We start from the raw sequence: 16,987 nt of genomic DNA, 5'->3' as shown, positions 1-16,987 counted from the left end.
AGAGAGTTATCTTCCAGATCCTCTGGTTCACTCCCCAAATGGCCACAACGGCCAGGGCTGGGCCAGGCCAAAGCAAGGATCTTCATCCAGGTCTCTTGTGTAGGTATAGGGGCCCAAGGACCTAAGCCATCATCCGCTGCTTTCCCAGGTGCATTAGCAGGGAGCTAGATCAGAAGTGGAACATCCAGGACTTGAACCAGAGCCCATGTGGAATGCGGGCGCTTGCTTTACCCACTACACCACAGTGCTAGCCTGATTTTTTTTTTTTTTTTTTAGAAAACTTCTATTTAACAAATATAAATTTCAAAAGCACAACTTCTGGATTATAGTGATTTCCCTCCTCCCATAACCACCCTCCCTCCCGAAAACCTTCCCATCTCCTACTCCCATCCCATTCTTCATTAAGATTCATTTTTAATTATCTTTAAATACAGAAGATCAATTTAGTATATACTAAGTAAAGATTTCAACAGATTACACCCACACAGACACACAAAGTAGAAAGTACTATTTAAATACTAGTTTTACAGTTAATTTGCTCAGTACAACACATTAAGGACAGAGATCCTACATGGGGAGTGAGTTAGTGCACAGTGACTCCTGTTGTTGATTTAACAATTGACTCTCTTATTTATGACGTCAGTAATCACCCAAGGCTCTTGTCATGAGCTGCCAAGGCTGTGGAAGCCTCTTGAGTTCGCCAACCCCGACCTTATTTAGACAAGGCCATAATCAAAGTGGAAGTTCTCTCCTCCCTTCAGAGAAAGGAGGCCCGTTCTTTCCGCTGGGATCTCACTCACAGAGATCTTTCATTTAGGTCATTTTTGCCACAGTATCTTGGCTTTCCATGCCTGAGAAACTCTCATGTTAACCCAATTTTTTAAATTCTTAAACACATTGAATGTTTCTTATACTTTATTGTCCCAGTGTCCTCCTTTAAGTTATCATGAGATATTTTTCAGACTCATGTACATACTGTAAATCCAAAGCAGGACATATTTTGAGCACCTAGTAAAGCCCCTGGCATTATCTTTTGAAGATACAAGTCTTTGTTTATAGCCTCAGTCTTTCAGTTTGTTTCAGATATAAGTAGTGGCAATAATATCTATATGAATATTTCTTCCTTCACTTCCTGGAGCCCAGTGCTTTGGAGTAGCAGATAAAGCCGCCACCTGCAGTGCTGGCATCCCATATGGGCACCAGTTCAAGTCCCAGCTGCTCTACTTCCAATCCAGCTCTCTGCTATGGCCTGGGAAAGCAGTAGAAGATGGCCCAAGCCCTTGGCCCCTGCCCCCATGTGGGAGACCTGGAGGAAGCTCCTGGCTCCTGGCTTCAGATTGGCACAGTTCCGGCCATTGCAGCCATTTGGGGAGTGAACCAGCGGATGGAAGACACCTCTCTACCTTTCTCTCTCTCTCTCTCTCTCTCTCTCTCTCTGTGTGCATAACTCTTTCAAGTAAATCTTAAAAAAAAAAGATATACTTGATATATTTTTAAAAAAAATGTATTTCTTAGTGAATGTTTCACTTTATTATCAAGCCTTTACATTTGAGGTTCTGTCACAGTGTTAACACCTTATTTATGGAATTGTTGTTTCATTAATTTCTAAGATAGTGCCCTGTGGTTAAATTGTGCGTAGTTTTAAGATGTCCTTTTTGCTGTAAATGCCCCTCCTTCACTATCCTGTTGAGTCAAATTCCATTTAAAACTCAATGTTTATGAAACTTTGGTAGGCTAACCTCATCTAGTGTTTTTCTTCATAACAGACTATTCAGGATTTAATGTGCCAGTTTATACCCTATTGACTATGCTTTAAATCTGTCTTATCTCTTCACCTAGAGTATATAATCCTGGAAGGAAACAAGCCATGGTGGTATTAGTTATGAATCTTTATAAATTAGAAGAAAACTGTAGGAAAACAGCCTGTTCTTCATATATACACAGAAGTAGATCTTAACAATGTCACAGTGTTTAGAATGTTTTCTAATTTATGAAACTCCTTGTATAAATTCTTAAGAAAATATTTTGAAAAAACACAAAGGACAAAAATTTTATGTACTTGCATTTGAAAAATGCTTCCATTGAGTAAGGAACAAAATATACAGAAACTAAATATTAAGCTCTCCATCTCTGAACAGTACACCTGTGGATAGGGGAGAATAAATGACTTACCAAGATAACATAGTTCACCGTTCTGGGTATCTGGCTCCTGATGTGTTTTCTTAAATATAAAACTCTAAAGTACGCTGATTTGGGTGAGATTATGTAATGCAGTAGTAGTATAGCCAACTTTTCTGGTTTTCTTAGTTTTCTCCTAATTCTTTTTCTTAGTATTGCTCTCTAATATAATATTCTTGAATGAATCAACACACCTTTTTAGAGATGTTTTTGGATAAATTAAAAAACAGAAGGTATATGTAGTGTATTTTATGCTAAATTAGACCTTTTGAAATTCATTTGCTCTGAATATCTTACTCTAAAACGTGTATTGTAATTATTATTATTACATGTGCACTAACATTTGTTTTACATTATAGGTAATACAAGAAACTCGATTAAAACAAATTTATACAGCAGAAGAAAAGTATGTGGTGAAAACTTCTTTTTATTCAAACAAACTTATTTCTAGTAATACATCCCTAAAAGTGGCCCAGTTTCTCACTGTCACTGTGGATCTAGAGCAGAGAAGACATTTGGAAGAACAGCTAAAGGTTGGTTAGTTTGATTTGATGTTAGAAAAAAGAACTGTGTTTTGCATATATTAACAATTTTGAATTTCCATAGGAAATTAATAGAAAATTACAGTTGGTGGAATCAGGATTGAGTACCTTACGTGAGACAAACAAGCATCTGGAACACAAAGACAATGAACTTAGACAAAAGAAGAAGGAGCTGCTTGAAAGAAAAACCAGAAAAAGACAACTGGAACAAAAAATCAGTTCCAAACTGGGAAGGTATCTTTTAGATTGTCTGAGGGGAGAGTGTGAAATGCTGTGTGAGACATTGTTAAAGACACCCTCTAGTGACTAGAAAGTTTCTACACACACACACATTTTGTAGTCGTGTTTCTCTCAACTTTATCTGACTGCCCAAACATGATTTTAGTCAGTTTGTCAAAAGGAGATAAATATTATTAAGTATTATGTGTTTTTCGACCTGTGCCGCGGCTCACTAGGCTAATCCTCCGCCTTGCGGTGCCGGCACACCGGGTTCCAGTCCTGGTCGGGGCGCCGGGTTCTGTCCCGGTTGCCCCTCTTCCAGGCCAGCTCTCTGCTGTGGCCCGGGAGTGCAGTGGAGGATGGCCCAAGTGCTTGGGCCCTGCACCCCATGGGAGACCAGTAGAAGCACCTGCCTCCTGCCATTGGATCAGCACAATGCGCCAGCCGCAGCGTGCCGGCCGTGGCGGCCATTGGAGGGTGAACCAACGGCAAAGGAAGACCTTTCTCTCTGTCTCTCTCTCTCACTGTCCACTCTGCCTGTCAAAAAAAAAAAAGTATTATGTGTTTTTCTTTTGTCAGCTATTCCAATCCTTAGACACCTTTACATGCTTAAAATTATGCAGATCTTAAGAAGTTTTTATATGGATTACATCTATTGCTATTTACCACTTAGAAACTATAACATTGTTTTAAGTATGAATTTACTTAAAAATAATAAATCTATTGTTAGAATGAAATAGTTATGAAAAATAACTTCCAAATAGAATGTAATTAGAAGAGTAGAATTATTTTACACTTTTGCATATCTCTTTAGTTGGAAGTTAGTAGGTTTTTCATATCTGCTTCCGGGTTCAGTCTGTTGTGAGATGTTGTGGTTGAGGTATAATGAAGGATATCTGGCTTCATATAAACATGTGATTGTAAAATGGAGAAATATTTTAATAGACTTTTTAGCTAATTGTGAATATTCTTTAATACTACATCAATACTTGCCAAAGTGTAGTTTGCTAAGGTTTAATTACAGTATGAAATCGTGTCAGTGGATTTGTGTGTACTCTGTTAGGTTAAAATCTGTACTTTATATTTTTAAAAATATTTATTTATTTATTTGAAAAACTGAGTGACACAGGCAGGGACAGAGAAAGAGAAAAAAAGACAGCTTCCATCTGCTGGTTCACTCACCAAATGGCTGTGACATCCAGGTCTGTGCCAGGCCAGACCAGGGAGCCAGGAGCTCCATCCTGGTCTCCCACATGGATGGTAGGGACCACCTTCCATGCCTTCGCCAGCACATTAACAGGGAGCTGGATCAGAAGCAGAGTTGCCTGGGCTCAAACTGTTGCTCCAGTATATCTCAGTCAGTGGCTTAACCTGCTCTGCAACAATGCTAGCTCCCATCCTACTTTAAATGGGTGTTTTTTGTTTAGTTTTTCTTTTTGAGCAGCAGAGAGACAGACAGAGAGCTCCCATCCACTGATTGACTCCCGAAATGTCCTAAATGGCCAGGGCTGGGTCAAGCTAGAGCCAGGAGCCAGGAGCTCAGTTCAATTCTCTCATATGTGTAGCAGGGACCCAACCACTTGAGCCATCACCTACTGCCTGCCACAGTGCACAATATCAAGGAACTGATATTAGAAGCAGAGCAGAGATTGGAATCTGGGCACTTTGAACCAGGACATTTTAACCAGGAGTTTAATTGCTAAGCCAAGCACTAGTCCCTAAATGTATGTTTTACCCATGGGTGGTATTCTTACATCATGTATTATTTTATTATACATTTTTTAAAGATTTATTTATTTATTTGAAAATCAGAGTTACACAGAGAGAGGAGAGGCAGAAAGAGAGAGGTCTTCCATCCACTGGTTCACTCCCCAGATGGCCACAATAGCCGGAGCTGTGCCAATCTGAAGCCAGGAGCCAGGAGCTTCTTCCAGGTCTCCCATGCGGGTGCAGGGCTCAAAGACTTGGGCCATCTTCTACTGCTTTCCCAGGCCATAGCAGAGAGCTGGATCAGAAGGAAGAGCAGCAGCTGGGACAATAACCGGTGCCCATATCAGATGCCAGGCGTTAACCCACTGTACCACAGTGCCAGCCCCACATTATATAATATTTTTAAAGATAGCAATGATAAATGAGTCCATCAGAAAAATAAATAATTCTGAAGTTGTCAAACTTACAGTGCCAGATAACAAATTTTCTAAAATTCTGGGTTTTATTTGAAAGCTTGAATTTTATCATTGGTATAAACATCAGCTATAATTGAACTGATAGGCTCACTTCATTTTTTTTTTTTTTTTTTTTTTTTTTGGAAAAAGAAAAATGGTGGTTTTCAGTATATAAAGTCGATTAAAAATGAATCTTAGTGAAAAATGGAATGAGAGAGGGAATAAGAGGGCGGGAATGGTGGGAAGACATACTATATTCCTAAAGCTGTACATACGAAATTTGTATTCATTAAATGAAAACCAAAAAAAAAAAAGAGAGAGAGAGAGAGAGAACTATGCACATATTTCAAAATTCGTTTCCACCAAAATAAACTTAATTCCATTTTCCACCAAAAAAAAAAAAAAAGAAAAATGGCCAAATACCCAAATCTGAATAATTAGTTTGTCATTCTTTCAGGTAAAGATAGCATTCCATGAAAAGTGTCTATTACAGCTTCAAACTTATTCAACCAAGTAGTTTTCTTTACTTTCTTTTTTTAAAGATTTTTATTTATTTATTTGAGAGGTAGACTTAAGGAGAGACAGAGAGAAAGGTCTTCCATTTGCTGGTTCATATCCCAAATGGCTGCAATGACCAGAGCTGCACCGATCCGAAGCCAGGAGCCAGGAGCTTCTTCCTGGTCTCGTGTAGGTGCCAGGGGCCCAAGCATTTGGACCATCTTCTACTGCTTTCCCAGGCTGTAGAAGAGAACTGGATTGGAAGAGGAGCAGCTGAACACAAACCAGCGCCCACATGGGATGGCAGCGCCACAGACAGAGGCTTATTAGCCTATTACACCACGGCACCGGCCCCCACCAAGTAGTTTTTCTTGAGATAGCTACTGTACTTTTAGCAACAGCACAAATGCTTTATAGGTATTATATACTTCCCATTTTTATCACACTGAGTATTAAAAGACATTTAATGTTTTGAGATTTAATGAAATTCATTCTTTACTGCTTCCTCAAAGGCATTCTGAAATGAATTTGGCATTTTTTAAAAATGAGGAGTCCAGTAACTACTAGTACACTTTGATACCACTATATTTTGATTTGTTCTAAAGTACTGGCCTTTTAATCACCATTGCTTTTGCACTATCACTGAAGATAAAGCAACCACGGTGAGAATGGACAAAGATGTGTGTTACTCTCATGGAGAATAGTTTTGACCTCACAGATTGCCTTGAAATGATTTTGAAAGGTCCTTAGGGGTTTGTGGACTGCATGTGCATGTCGAGTTTGAAATGGTGAAAGCAGGGAAGCAGGGGGAGATAGAGAAAGATCAGCCAACCTGGCCATTTTGTCACCAGTTCTAGAGGAGAGTGGTAGGGAAAGAGGAAGTTCTGCCGATTTTTGAGTGTAGAGAGCAGAATTTTGAGTGTAGGTATTTTATAGAAACCAGAAGATATAAGATAGGATAAAAGGTGTTAGAGTTATCTAGGATAGGAAAAGGTAATGACTTCTAGTTTCAAGGTCTTTCCCATATTTGTCATGACACAACTCAGACCTTTTTGTTACTGTTCTTTTAACTTCTTGCCTCTACTATAAAATGGAGGTTAGTGACATAATATTTAGTAACAAATGACAGGTAACTGACTTGAATAGATGTGTTTACTTTGGCCTAATACAGTATATGTTACTAAACAGATTATAAAGTTGAATCATGTTTGAAATGTTTTAGGAAAGGCAAATAATTAACTTATTTGAAAACATACTGTAGTTTGCGCATCTTTTTAATCTAGCTTCCTAGAATGGTTTTCAACTTTAAACCTTTCTTTCAGCATTAACCCTTCACTTTGTTCCTCTCTTCACTCTTCTACAAAGCATATAACCTTTTTTGGCAGCTGCTTTCTGGGACCTGTCATCTAACATTAAACTTTCTCCTCATCAAGTAATGTTAATTTTTGCAAGGAAAATGATTTTTCAAGCCCGTTACCAGTCCACTATTTTTTTATTTTAGACTAGCTTTCATGATTATTCAGATTCTCGTTTTATTCTGCTCATTCTAACTTACTTCCCTCCCCTCCCCGATATAACCTTCAGATCACTCTACAGCTTCTGTTGAATTTGTTCATTTGTGTTTATTTTTGCATCCATCCCACCCACTCCCACCTTGTAGACAACATATATAGTGGAAAGAGCATGAACTTTCTCCCGTGGTGTTTTGTTAAAAATATCTTACCAGTTAATATCTGCAATGTCATGTAGCTTGCTTAGCATCTCTGAACCTTAGTTTCTTCTTCAAATAGAGAGCATTGGAGCAGGTGTTTAGCAGGGTAGTTAAGGGATTGGTTAGACTGCCCACACCTCATATCTTGGTACCTGAGTTCAATACTGGCCTCCAGCTCCTGATTCCAGCTACCTGCTAATGCTGATTCTGGGAGGCAGCAGTGATGGCTCAAGTAACTGGGTTCTTGCCACTCGAGTTGGAGAGCAGGATTGTATCCTAGCTCCTGGCTTCTACACAGTCTGGTCCATTCCTGGCTTTTGCAGACATTAGGGGAATGAACTACAGAATGGCGTTTTCTCTCTCTCTCTCTCTCTCTCTCTCTCTCTCTCTCTCTTTCTCTTTCTCTCTCTCTCTCTCTCTCTCTCCCTCCCCATCCATTCCTCCACTCCCTTCTGCTTCTGAAGTAAATCATTCTTTTAAAAAAAGAACGTAATATTAACTTTTTAACTTACTGTATTGTTTTTTTACTTCTGCTTTTTACCTTGTTAGTCAAAAGACTGTGTTTCATACATGTTATTAGTAACAATAGAAAAGGCTTACGTTAGGCACAGGCTAGGCACTGTACCGAGTATGTTGCAGTCTTCACCACAACCCCATAAGGGAAATATTATCTGCAGTTTATAGAGGAGGAAACCAAAGCTTAGAAGAGCAGCTGACTTGTCCAGACTGCTGTTAGTGGCAGAGGGGAAATTCAAAGTCATCTTTCTGACTCCTGATCCTGTAACATTAGCACTACCATTAGTTAGAGTAGGCTGGGACCATAATGTATCTCAGCAAATACTTTCAGATCCTGGCTAATTGCTCTATCTGGACAACATTGCTAAATATAGCCCAGAAAACAGCCTTGGACTTAAGGATTTGGGCTCAATCCTGTGTCTAATTCTGAATTGTGTCATTTTTCTTGTCATACAGCTTAAAGCTGATGGAGCAGGATACTTGCAACCTTGAAGAGGAAGAAAGAAAAGCAGCTACCAAAATCAAAGAAATAAATGTTCAAAAAGCAAAACTTGTTACCGAATTAACAAACCTAGTAAAGGTAAGACAAATTTACTTAATTTTAGTCATTTCTTTTTAATTGCAGGTAAGAAGACAAGATAGTCAATTTTTTGTTTTAAAGATTATTTATTTGAAAGAGTTAACAGAGAGAGAGGGAGAGATGGAACGAGAGATCTCCGTCTGCTGGTTCATTCCTCAAATGGCTGTAATGGCTGGGGCTGTCCCGTCCAGAGCCAGGAGTGAGGAACTTCTTCCTGGCCTACCACGTGTGTGCAGGGCCCAAGCACTTGGGACATCCTCAGCTGCTTTCTCAGGTGAATTAGGAGGGAGCTGAATCAGAAGTAGAACAGCCAGGACACAAACTGGCACCCATATGGGTTGACAGCATCACATATGGCAGCTTAACCCACTGTGCCACAACACTGGTCCCTGTAAATCAGATCTTTAAAGGGCTTTATTGGAAGGAAGATCATGATGAAGATTTTAATGTTTTAGTTATATATGCAAGAAATTTTTATCATCAGTTTCAGCTTGCAGTTATTTGACATTTTCTTAATAGGTAATAGGTTAAAAACATTCACTAATTCATTCCAGATGACTTTTAAACACATAGGAAAATTCTCTTGTGTGATTGGCCATTGTGGCGCAGCTGGTTAAGCCAGTACTTGGGGTATCTGCATTCCAAACCAGATTGCCACTCCAGTGTCTGAGTCCTGGCTTCTGTGCTTCTGATCTAGCTCACTTCTGATGCATCCTTGGAGGCAGCAGATAGTCTCAAGTACTTGGGCCCCTGACGCTCACTGGGATATCTGGGTGGAATTCTGGGCTCCTGGCTTTAGTTTGTCCCAGCTCTAGCTGTTGGAAGCATCTGGCCAGTAAAACAGCAATGGAAGATAATTCATTCTCTCTCTCTCTCTCTCTCTCTCTCTCTCTTTATCTTTCTCTTTTACTCTCGCTCCACCTTTCAAGTAGATAAAAACAAAGTTTCTTTTTAAAATCTGTTTAAAGGACTATATAAGAGAAGTGTCAGTCACAATAGAAAAATGCTGCTTTTTATGGTGTGCGTGATTTATAATTTTATTTTGAAAATAAACTATATTGTTTTTCTTAGCTCTTAAATGTAGATTACTTGAACACTAAACTATTAGGTGTTTTTGTTTCTAGATTTGTACTTCTTTGCATATACAAAAAGTTGATTTAATTCTTCAAAATACTACAGTGATCTCTGAGAAGAACAAATTAGAATCAGATTATATGGCTGCATCTTCACAACTACGTGTCACTGAGGTAAGATTTTACCTTTATTTTTTATTTTGACATTCTAGCCTCTAACTACCTGAAAACTTAATGTCATATATTCTCATTTGTAATATGCAATTTATTATTATATGCTATTGAATTTACAAACTTAGTGCAAGCTACTACTGAGGAAGCAATACTTGAGACACGGGAGAGTAGCTGTATAACCTTGGCAACTTAACCTATTAATATTTGGTTGTGAAATAATAAATATTTGAATAGTGCACAGAGGGGAAAAAGTGTGATAGACCATGTTAACTCAGAACCCAGAAAAGAACTGGCAACGTCATGGTAATGACAGTGGCGTAGTCTTTGAATTTCCAAAATCCTTTTCCTAAAATAGAAGTGCATCTAGCATTGACAACACGAAACCTATGGACCACAAAGGAACAAAAGTGTCAAGGTAACCCTACTGTATACTGCGGTACTACTGTAATGTTGAGCATTCGGAATTACTGGCAGACTCTACAGTTTAAGAACTCAGGCTGCCCTTAATGTGACACCAGCTGCAAATTCCAAAGGCTGCACCACTTGCACTTCTAACCCACTGGCTGTAAATTCAGAGGTTCCCATGACCCTCTCAGGTTCGTAATCCACTAGAACAGCTCAAAACTCAGAAAAAATGCTATACTTAGGGCTAGAGTTTTTTCTAATAAAGGATACAAATTAAGAGTAGTCAAATGAAGAGATATCTAAGAGGAGGTCTTGGAAAATAGTAAACACAAGAGTTTCTGTACCCTTTTCTGTGGAACAGGTGCAACACGCTCCTCATACATCTGTTTGTTCACCAAGAAACTCTACCAAGCTTTATTGCTGAGTTTTTGTTGCAGTTTTATTTCATGGGCGTGGCTGATTGAATCATTGGCTGTGTGGTTGAGCTCAGTCTCCAGTTTCTCCCTCAGATTTTGGCAAGTTTGACGGATTTCATGTGATTTCAAAGATCCAAACCTCTAATCATATGGTTGATCTTTGTGGTGGTACCTCCTGCTATCCTGAGTCATCACCTTAATATAAACTGAGATGTGATCCAAGAGACTCATGAGTGACAAAGGCTCTCACTCAATTCCATCAGTTTTAGAATAAAAGCCAGCTGAATTCTTTATTATGTGACACCTGGGAACTCTAAAATACAGGTGAGTGAGTTAAATCAGCAGCAGCAAGACCAGAGTGGTATCACCAAGAGGATGCTTAGAAAACCCAGATACCAAGTTGCCCATAAAGTTCTCATCTGTAAAGGGAGGAGGCCCCTCATTAAGTATAGAAAGCTCAGCAGACCAATTTGAGAGCAGCTGAAATGAGAAGGCAGCTTTATACACTCCAGGGAATTTGGATAGTGCTGGACTGGTCCAGACTTATAAACTTGCAAATCAACGGAAACTTCTTTGTAGAACAAAGCATCGTGATAACTACAGCCATATGATAGTTTATGGAGACAATAAAATGTGTACTGTGTGGTACTGTGCCTGACAGTATAATAAAAGCACAGTTCTCTGCAAAGTGGAACAAGGGAATCAATAAAAATAAAATAGACTATGTTGAGTTGCCCTATATGTGTTATGAGGAAATAAAAGAATATTACTTTAGCGGGGCTCATGCTGTGGTGTAGCAGGTAAAGCCACCACCAGCATCCCATATGGGCGCTGGTCCAAGTCCTGGCTGCTCCACTTCTGATCCAGTTCTCTGCTATGGCCTGGAAAAGCAAAGAAGATGGCCCAAGTTCTTGGGTCCCTGCACCCATGTGGAAGACCCTGAAGAAGCTACTGCCTCCTGGCTTCCGATTGGCACAGCCCTATCTATTGCGGCCATTTAGGGAGTGAACCAGTGGATGGAAGACCTTTCTCTCTGTCTCTACTTCTCACTCTCTGTAACTACCTCTCAAATAAATAATTCTTTGAAAATTAAATAGATAAATAGGAATAAAATAGTGCTAAAACTAGGTCAAATAAGCATAAAATGTAATGCTATAATTCATCTTTTATAAAGATTATTACAAGAAAGATTCAGGGAAAGTGATAACTGTGCCTGTATGTTCATTTACTTAAAAATTACAGTAATAAATTTTTTAAATTGTTCATGAGAGTGGTAGAAGACAAGGTTAAAAGTACATGGCATCTAAACAGATACTGTTATTTTCTACTTCAGAATTATCTGCCAACAAAACACAATTAAATGTTTTAAGACAAACTTTGCATCTAGCTTTGACAGAATAGTTTTACAGAGAAAAATTATTCCAAATGATGGTATTCTAAGCAACTTGACTCATGTGAAAAAATTGCAAAACAAAACAAAACTGGTTCTGTTTTAAGTAATCATAGTGTTAATGTTTGTTAATCTTACTCTGAAAAAATGTTATAAAGGAATTAAGTAATTGTGTAATGCCATTAGGGGTTTTAGCATAAAGATTCAGTTGTAAAACAAGTTTTTAACATGAACTGGAAATTTCAGGATGAACCTATAGTATATTTTCTCTAAAAAGACTGAAAGAAACGAAGGTTTTTCCTGTGTCTCTACTGAAAAGATATAGGCAGAGGCTTCTAAATACTGTTTCCCACTAAAAAGACCCATTGGAGAAATGGATGATTACAGGTTCAGGGGAAGAAATGTTTCCATAAGATTAGTCTCATATCATCTTCTCATTCCGTAAGGTAAGGATATTATAAAAGATGACTTGATTATTACTAAAATTCAGGAGGCTTCATGAAAAATCTCTTACTGGTCTTAGATGAAAGGATAACAGGAAATCATCAAAGGTGTCTAAATCCTCAAGTTTATAATGACACTAAAAAAGTTATTAGTCGTTTTAGAAGGTACTAAGGAACCAGCTCATGATTTTGAAAAATAGTAAAAAGCACATTTAGGGGCAAGTGATGTGATATAGCAGGTAAAGCCGCCACTTGTGATGCCAGCATGCCACATGGCTGCTGGTTTGAGTCGCAGCTGCTCCACTTCCAATCCAGCTCTCTGCTAACGACCTTAGGAAAAGCAGCAGAAGATGGTCCGAGTACTTGTGCCCCTGCCCACCACTTTGGAGACTTGGACGAAGCTCCTGGCTCCTCCTGGCTTTGGTCTGGCCCACCATGGCGATTGCAGCCATCTAGGGTGAAAACCAACAGATGGAAGATCTTCTCTGTGTCTCTCCCTCCCTCTCTCTCTATAACTCTTACTTTCAAATAAAATAAATAAATCTTAAAAAAAAAAAAAAAGAGTACATTTAGTGTAAGCCCAGCCTTTTCAATGTAATTTGTTATTCAGGATAGAAAATAAGTGACAAGAAGGACTTTGTCTATACAGAAGCATTCTGGATATACATGAAGAAGAAATTAGAATATTAGAATGTCACCACTCTACAGCTGCTCTTGAACAGTGTATCATATTAGCTGCTAACATCACCAAAAAACTATTTATGTGTATCTTTATGAAAGGACACACTTCTGCATATTGAATAATTCATTGAAAAAATAAAATTCCAATCTGAATAAGCCTGTAGAGGATTGTTTTTCAGCCTCAGCATCAGCACTATTTGGGGTAGATAAAATTTGGGGGAAGCTGCTTTGAAACTACCAGCTTCCAGAAAATAAGACAGCAACGTGTATCATGAAATGACACCAGAAGACTGTAGTCAGCAAAATCTAAAATATAAGGAACTCTGTAGGACAAATGATTTACTTAAGCACTGTCGAGTAGAAATATAGTACAAGCCATTTGCATAATTAGAGACTTTCTAGTGGCCAAATTTTAAGAAGCAGAAAGAATTAGATAAAATTAATATCTTTACCTTGATATAATCAAAACATTGTCTCAGCTTATAATCAATATGGAAGAACTATTGAATTATTTTTACATCTCTTTTCTTACTGTATTCTGACTATTTAAAACACATCTCAAAGGACTGGCATTTGGTGTAGCCCTTCTGATGCTGCTTAGGAGACCCATATCCAATATCAAAGTACTTGGGTTTAAGTCCCAGCTCTGTACCTGATATGCCAGCTTCCTGATAATGTGCTCTGGGAAGCAGCAGATAATGACCCAAGAAGTTGAGTTCCTGCCACCAGTGAGAATCCTAGTCGACTTTCTGGCTCTCGGTTTCAGTTTAGCCCAGCTCTGGCCATGTGGGCATTTGAAGAGTGAACCTGTGGATGGGAGATGTGTTAAATCAGTTTTGCTACAAATACAATGTTTAGTCAAACATTTTCAAAGTCTTTGTTAAATTTTTAAGGATTATATACTGGTGTGGTTTTAATGATTTGTGATTATTTTAAAACTTCCAGGCCAGCTCTCTGCTGTGGCCAGGGAGTACAGTGGAGGATGGCCCAAGTACTTGGGCCCTGCACCCCATGGGAGACCAGGAGAAGTACCTGGCTCCTGCCATCGGATCAGCGCAGTGCGCCGGCCGCAGCGCGCCGGCCACAGCGGCCATTGGAGGGTGAACCAATAGCAAAGGAAGACTTTTCTCTCTGTCTGTCTCTTTGTCCACTCTGCCTGTCAAAAAACTTTAAAAAAAGAAAAAACTTACTTTGTGAGTAAAGTTGAACATCTTTTAATTTGATATTTTAATTTGACCCTTGCCTATTTTCTGCTGAACTATGGTCTTTTAGTTTTTATTTGTTAAACTCTTCATTTTATGGAGCATTAAGCCTTTGACTATAATGTAAATTAAAAATTTTATCAAAAATACTAAAATATTAGGTTAAAGTCTTTACCTTTTAGAGATACATAGATATAATATTTTTGAAGGAAATCTGGGATTGTTTTAAAATAATCCAGGAAGGGAGACGTATAGGAGAAGACATTAGATGAGATAATAGTGGTTGTTAGTTGAGGATTGTTAAAGCTTGGTGTTAGGTACATGAAGGTTTTCTCCCATTCTGTTAGTTGTCTATTTACTTTGTTAAGTCTTTTGCTGTGCAGAAGCATCTTAGCTTCATGTAATCTCATTTGTCTATTTTTGCCTTTATTGCCTGTTATTCTGGAGTCTTACCCAAGTCTCTGTGTATATTTGTTAGTGAGGTGTGTTTCTTGTGAAAATAGATGGGTCTTACTTTTTAATCCATTCAGCTGATCTATATCTTTTAATTGGAGACGTTAGGCCATTTACATTCAAGGTTGTTGATAAGTAATGATTTGGACCTGTCATTTTCCCCTTAAGTATTTCTTTTGTTTCTTTTGGATTTATTTTATACTTTCACTAGGAGATTTTCTGCCTTCACATTCTTCATGATGCTGACTTTCACATTTCTGTGTGGAGCACATCTTTAAGTATCATTTGTAAGACTGGATGAGTGATGACAAATCTTTTCAATTTCTTTTTGTTTTGGAAGGTCTGTCTTTCACCTCCATTTATAAGTGAGGGCTTTGCTGGGTGCAGTATTCTTGGTAGACAGTTTTTCTTTTAGGACTTGAACTATGTCTCTCTGTTCACTACTAGCCAGTAGGGTTTCTGATGAGAAATCATCTGTCAGTCTAATTGGAGATCCTTTGAAAGTAATCTGACATTTCTCTCATGCATATTTTAGGATCCTGTCTTTGTGTTTTACTCTTGAAAGTTTGACTATAATGTATTGTGTTGAAGATCTTTTCTGTTCATACCTATTAGGAGTTCTGTGTACTTCCAGCACTTGGATACCTGTAGTTCTCCAAATTAGGGAAGGTTTCTGCTGTCATTTCAATGAACAGGTCTTTAAGAGTTACAGATAATAAGAAAGAGAGAAAGAGGTCTTCCACACCCTGGTTCACTCCCCAGATGGCAACTCATGTATTTGCTTTTCTGTGTTTTTGAATAGTCTTTTTTTTTTTTTTTTTAAATTATTTATTTGAAAGTCAGAGTTACACATAGGGAGAAGGAAAGGCAGAGAAAGAGGGGTCTTCCATCTTCTGGTTCACTTCCCAATTGGCCACAATGGCTGAAGCTGTGCAGATGCGGAGCCAGGAGCTTTTTCTGGGTCTCCCACGTGGGTACAGGAGCCCAAGGACTTGGGTCATCTTCTGTTTTCCTAGGCCATAGCAGAGAGCTGGATTGTAAGTGGAGCAGCTGGGACTAGAACTGGCGCCTATATGGGATGCTGGCACTGCAGGTGGCAGCTTTACCTGCTGCACCACAGTAGTCTTTTTTTTTTTTTTTTTTTTTTTTTTTTTTGACAGGCAGAGTTAAGAGAGAGAGAAAGGTCTTCCTTCCATTGGTTCACCTCCCAGATGGCCACTATGAAGCCAGGAGCCAGGTGCTTCCTCCCGGTCTCCCATGCGGGGGTGCAGGGCCCAAGCACTTGGGCCATCCTCCACTGCCTTCCCCGGGCCACAGCAGAGAGCTGGACTGGAAGAGGAGCAACCGGGACTAGAACCCAGGGTGCTGGCGCTGCAGGTGGAGGATTAGCCTAGTGAGCCGTGGCGCTGGCCTTGAGTGGTCTTAACGATCATACTTTTCAGTTCCTTTTCAGGCATTTCATCAATCTCTAATTCACATTCTAATATTAAAGTGTTATTGTGTTCCTTTTAGGGATTCTTCCTTGTTCATGTTTTTAATGTGTTTACATTTATTTTTAGGGATTTATGGAAGCACTTGTTGGTTTTCTCCTCTAAGCTTTTGTACCTTTGAATTATGACTCTGGCTTAATGAAATGTCTGCTCCCTTGGGGGATATGCAGAGTCCTGTGCTGGGTAGGGCCGGAGGAGCTCTAGCTAGTGCTGGTTGGTGGGACAAGAGTCCAGAGTGACACTGAAGTTGGGCGTTATAGATCTCTATTGTCAGCAGCAGGGAAAGTATCCTAGACTGGTGTAATCAGAGCCTCAGCTCCTCTCTGGCAAGATGAATCAGCTGCCCTGGGTGAGCCCACAATGCCTCCACACCCCACCCGTGCAGTCTCATGAACCTTACACAGTGTGAGCTCCGAACCCTCTGCAAATCAGGGAACTTTGAGCTTCTGAAGCCAGACAACAGTGGTTGCCCAAAGACCTACCATACCCCCCACCCTATCGCACAGTCACAGAATTCCCACTGTTACAGGGTACAGGGCTTCCATAGTCACAGGAAGCAGGGAATCTGCTCTTAGCCTCGTAAGCTTCCTTCATCTGTGGAGAGAGCTATGATATTCCCAGACCAGCTGCCTGCCCAGAGAAGTTCATCACTACCTACCATCTTGCAGAAAGTGTAGGCAAGGGAATATTTCTTGACTCACTATCCAAGGCCAATATTTCCTGATACTAAAATTGGACAAAGATAAGAAAACTATAGACCAGTACCTCTCAGGCACACTTCTTAATAAAATGTTAACAAATCAAATCCAACTGTATATAAAAAGAATAATCCAAACCTGTATAAAAAATGA

General features: G+C 39.2%; 1 protein-coding gene across 8 annotated transcripts in view; it reads left to right on the top strand.

Moving 5' to 3' along the window:
- The window catches only part of SMC5 (structural maintenance of chromosomes 5), a 106,903-nt gene that overhangs the window by 66,530 nt on the left and 23,386 nt on the right, over nt 1-16,987 (top strand). For all 8 annotated transcript variants that reach the window (XM_017341738.4, XM_008256276.5, XM_002708237.6 and 5 more), the window contains 4 exons: nt 2,538-2,711; nt 2,785-2,954; nt 8,286-8,409; nt 9,534-9,656. In XM_017341738.4, the coding sequence (XP_017197227.1) occupies nt 2,538-2,711; nt 2,785-2,954; nt 8,286-8,409; nt 9,534-9,656 (591 nt within the window). The remainder of the gene's footprint in view (nt 1-2,537; nt 2,712-2,784; nt 2,955-8,285; nt 8,410-9,533; nt 9,657-16,987) is intronic.

This window comes from Oryctolagus cuniculus, chromosome 1, assembly GCF_051225735.1.
Source record: "Oryctolagus cuniculus isolate XC-2025 breed Fujian yellow rabbit chromosome 1, ASM5122573v1, whole genome shotgun sequence".
Taxonomy (NCBI): Eukaryota; Metazoa; Chordata; class Mammalia; order Lagomorpha; family Leporidae; genus Oryctolagus; species Oryctolagus cuniculus.
This window is presented reverse-complemented; position numbering and strand designations above follow the sequence as displayed.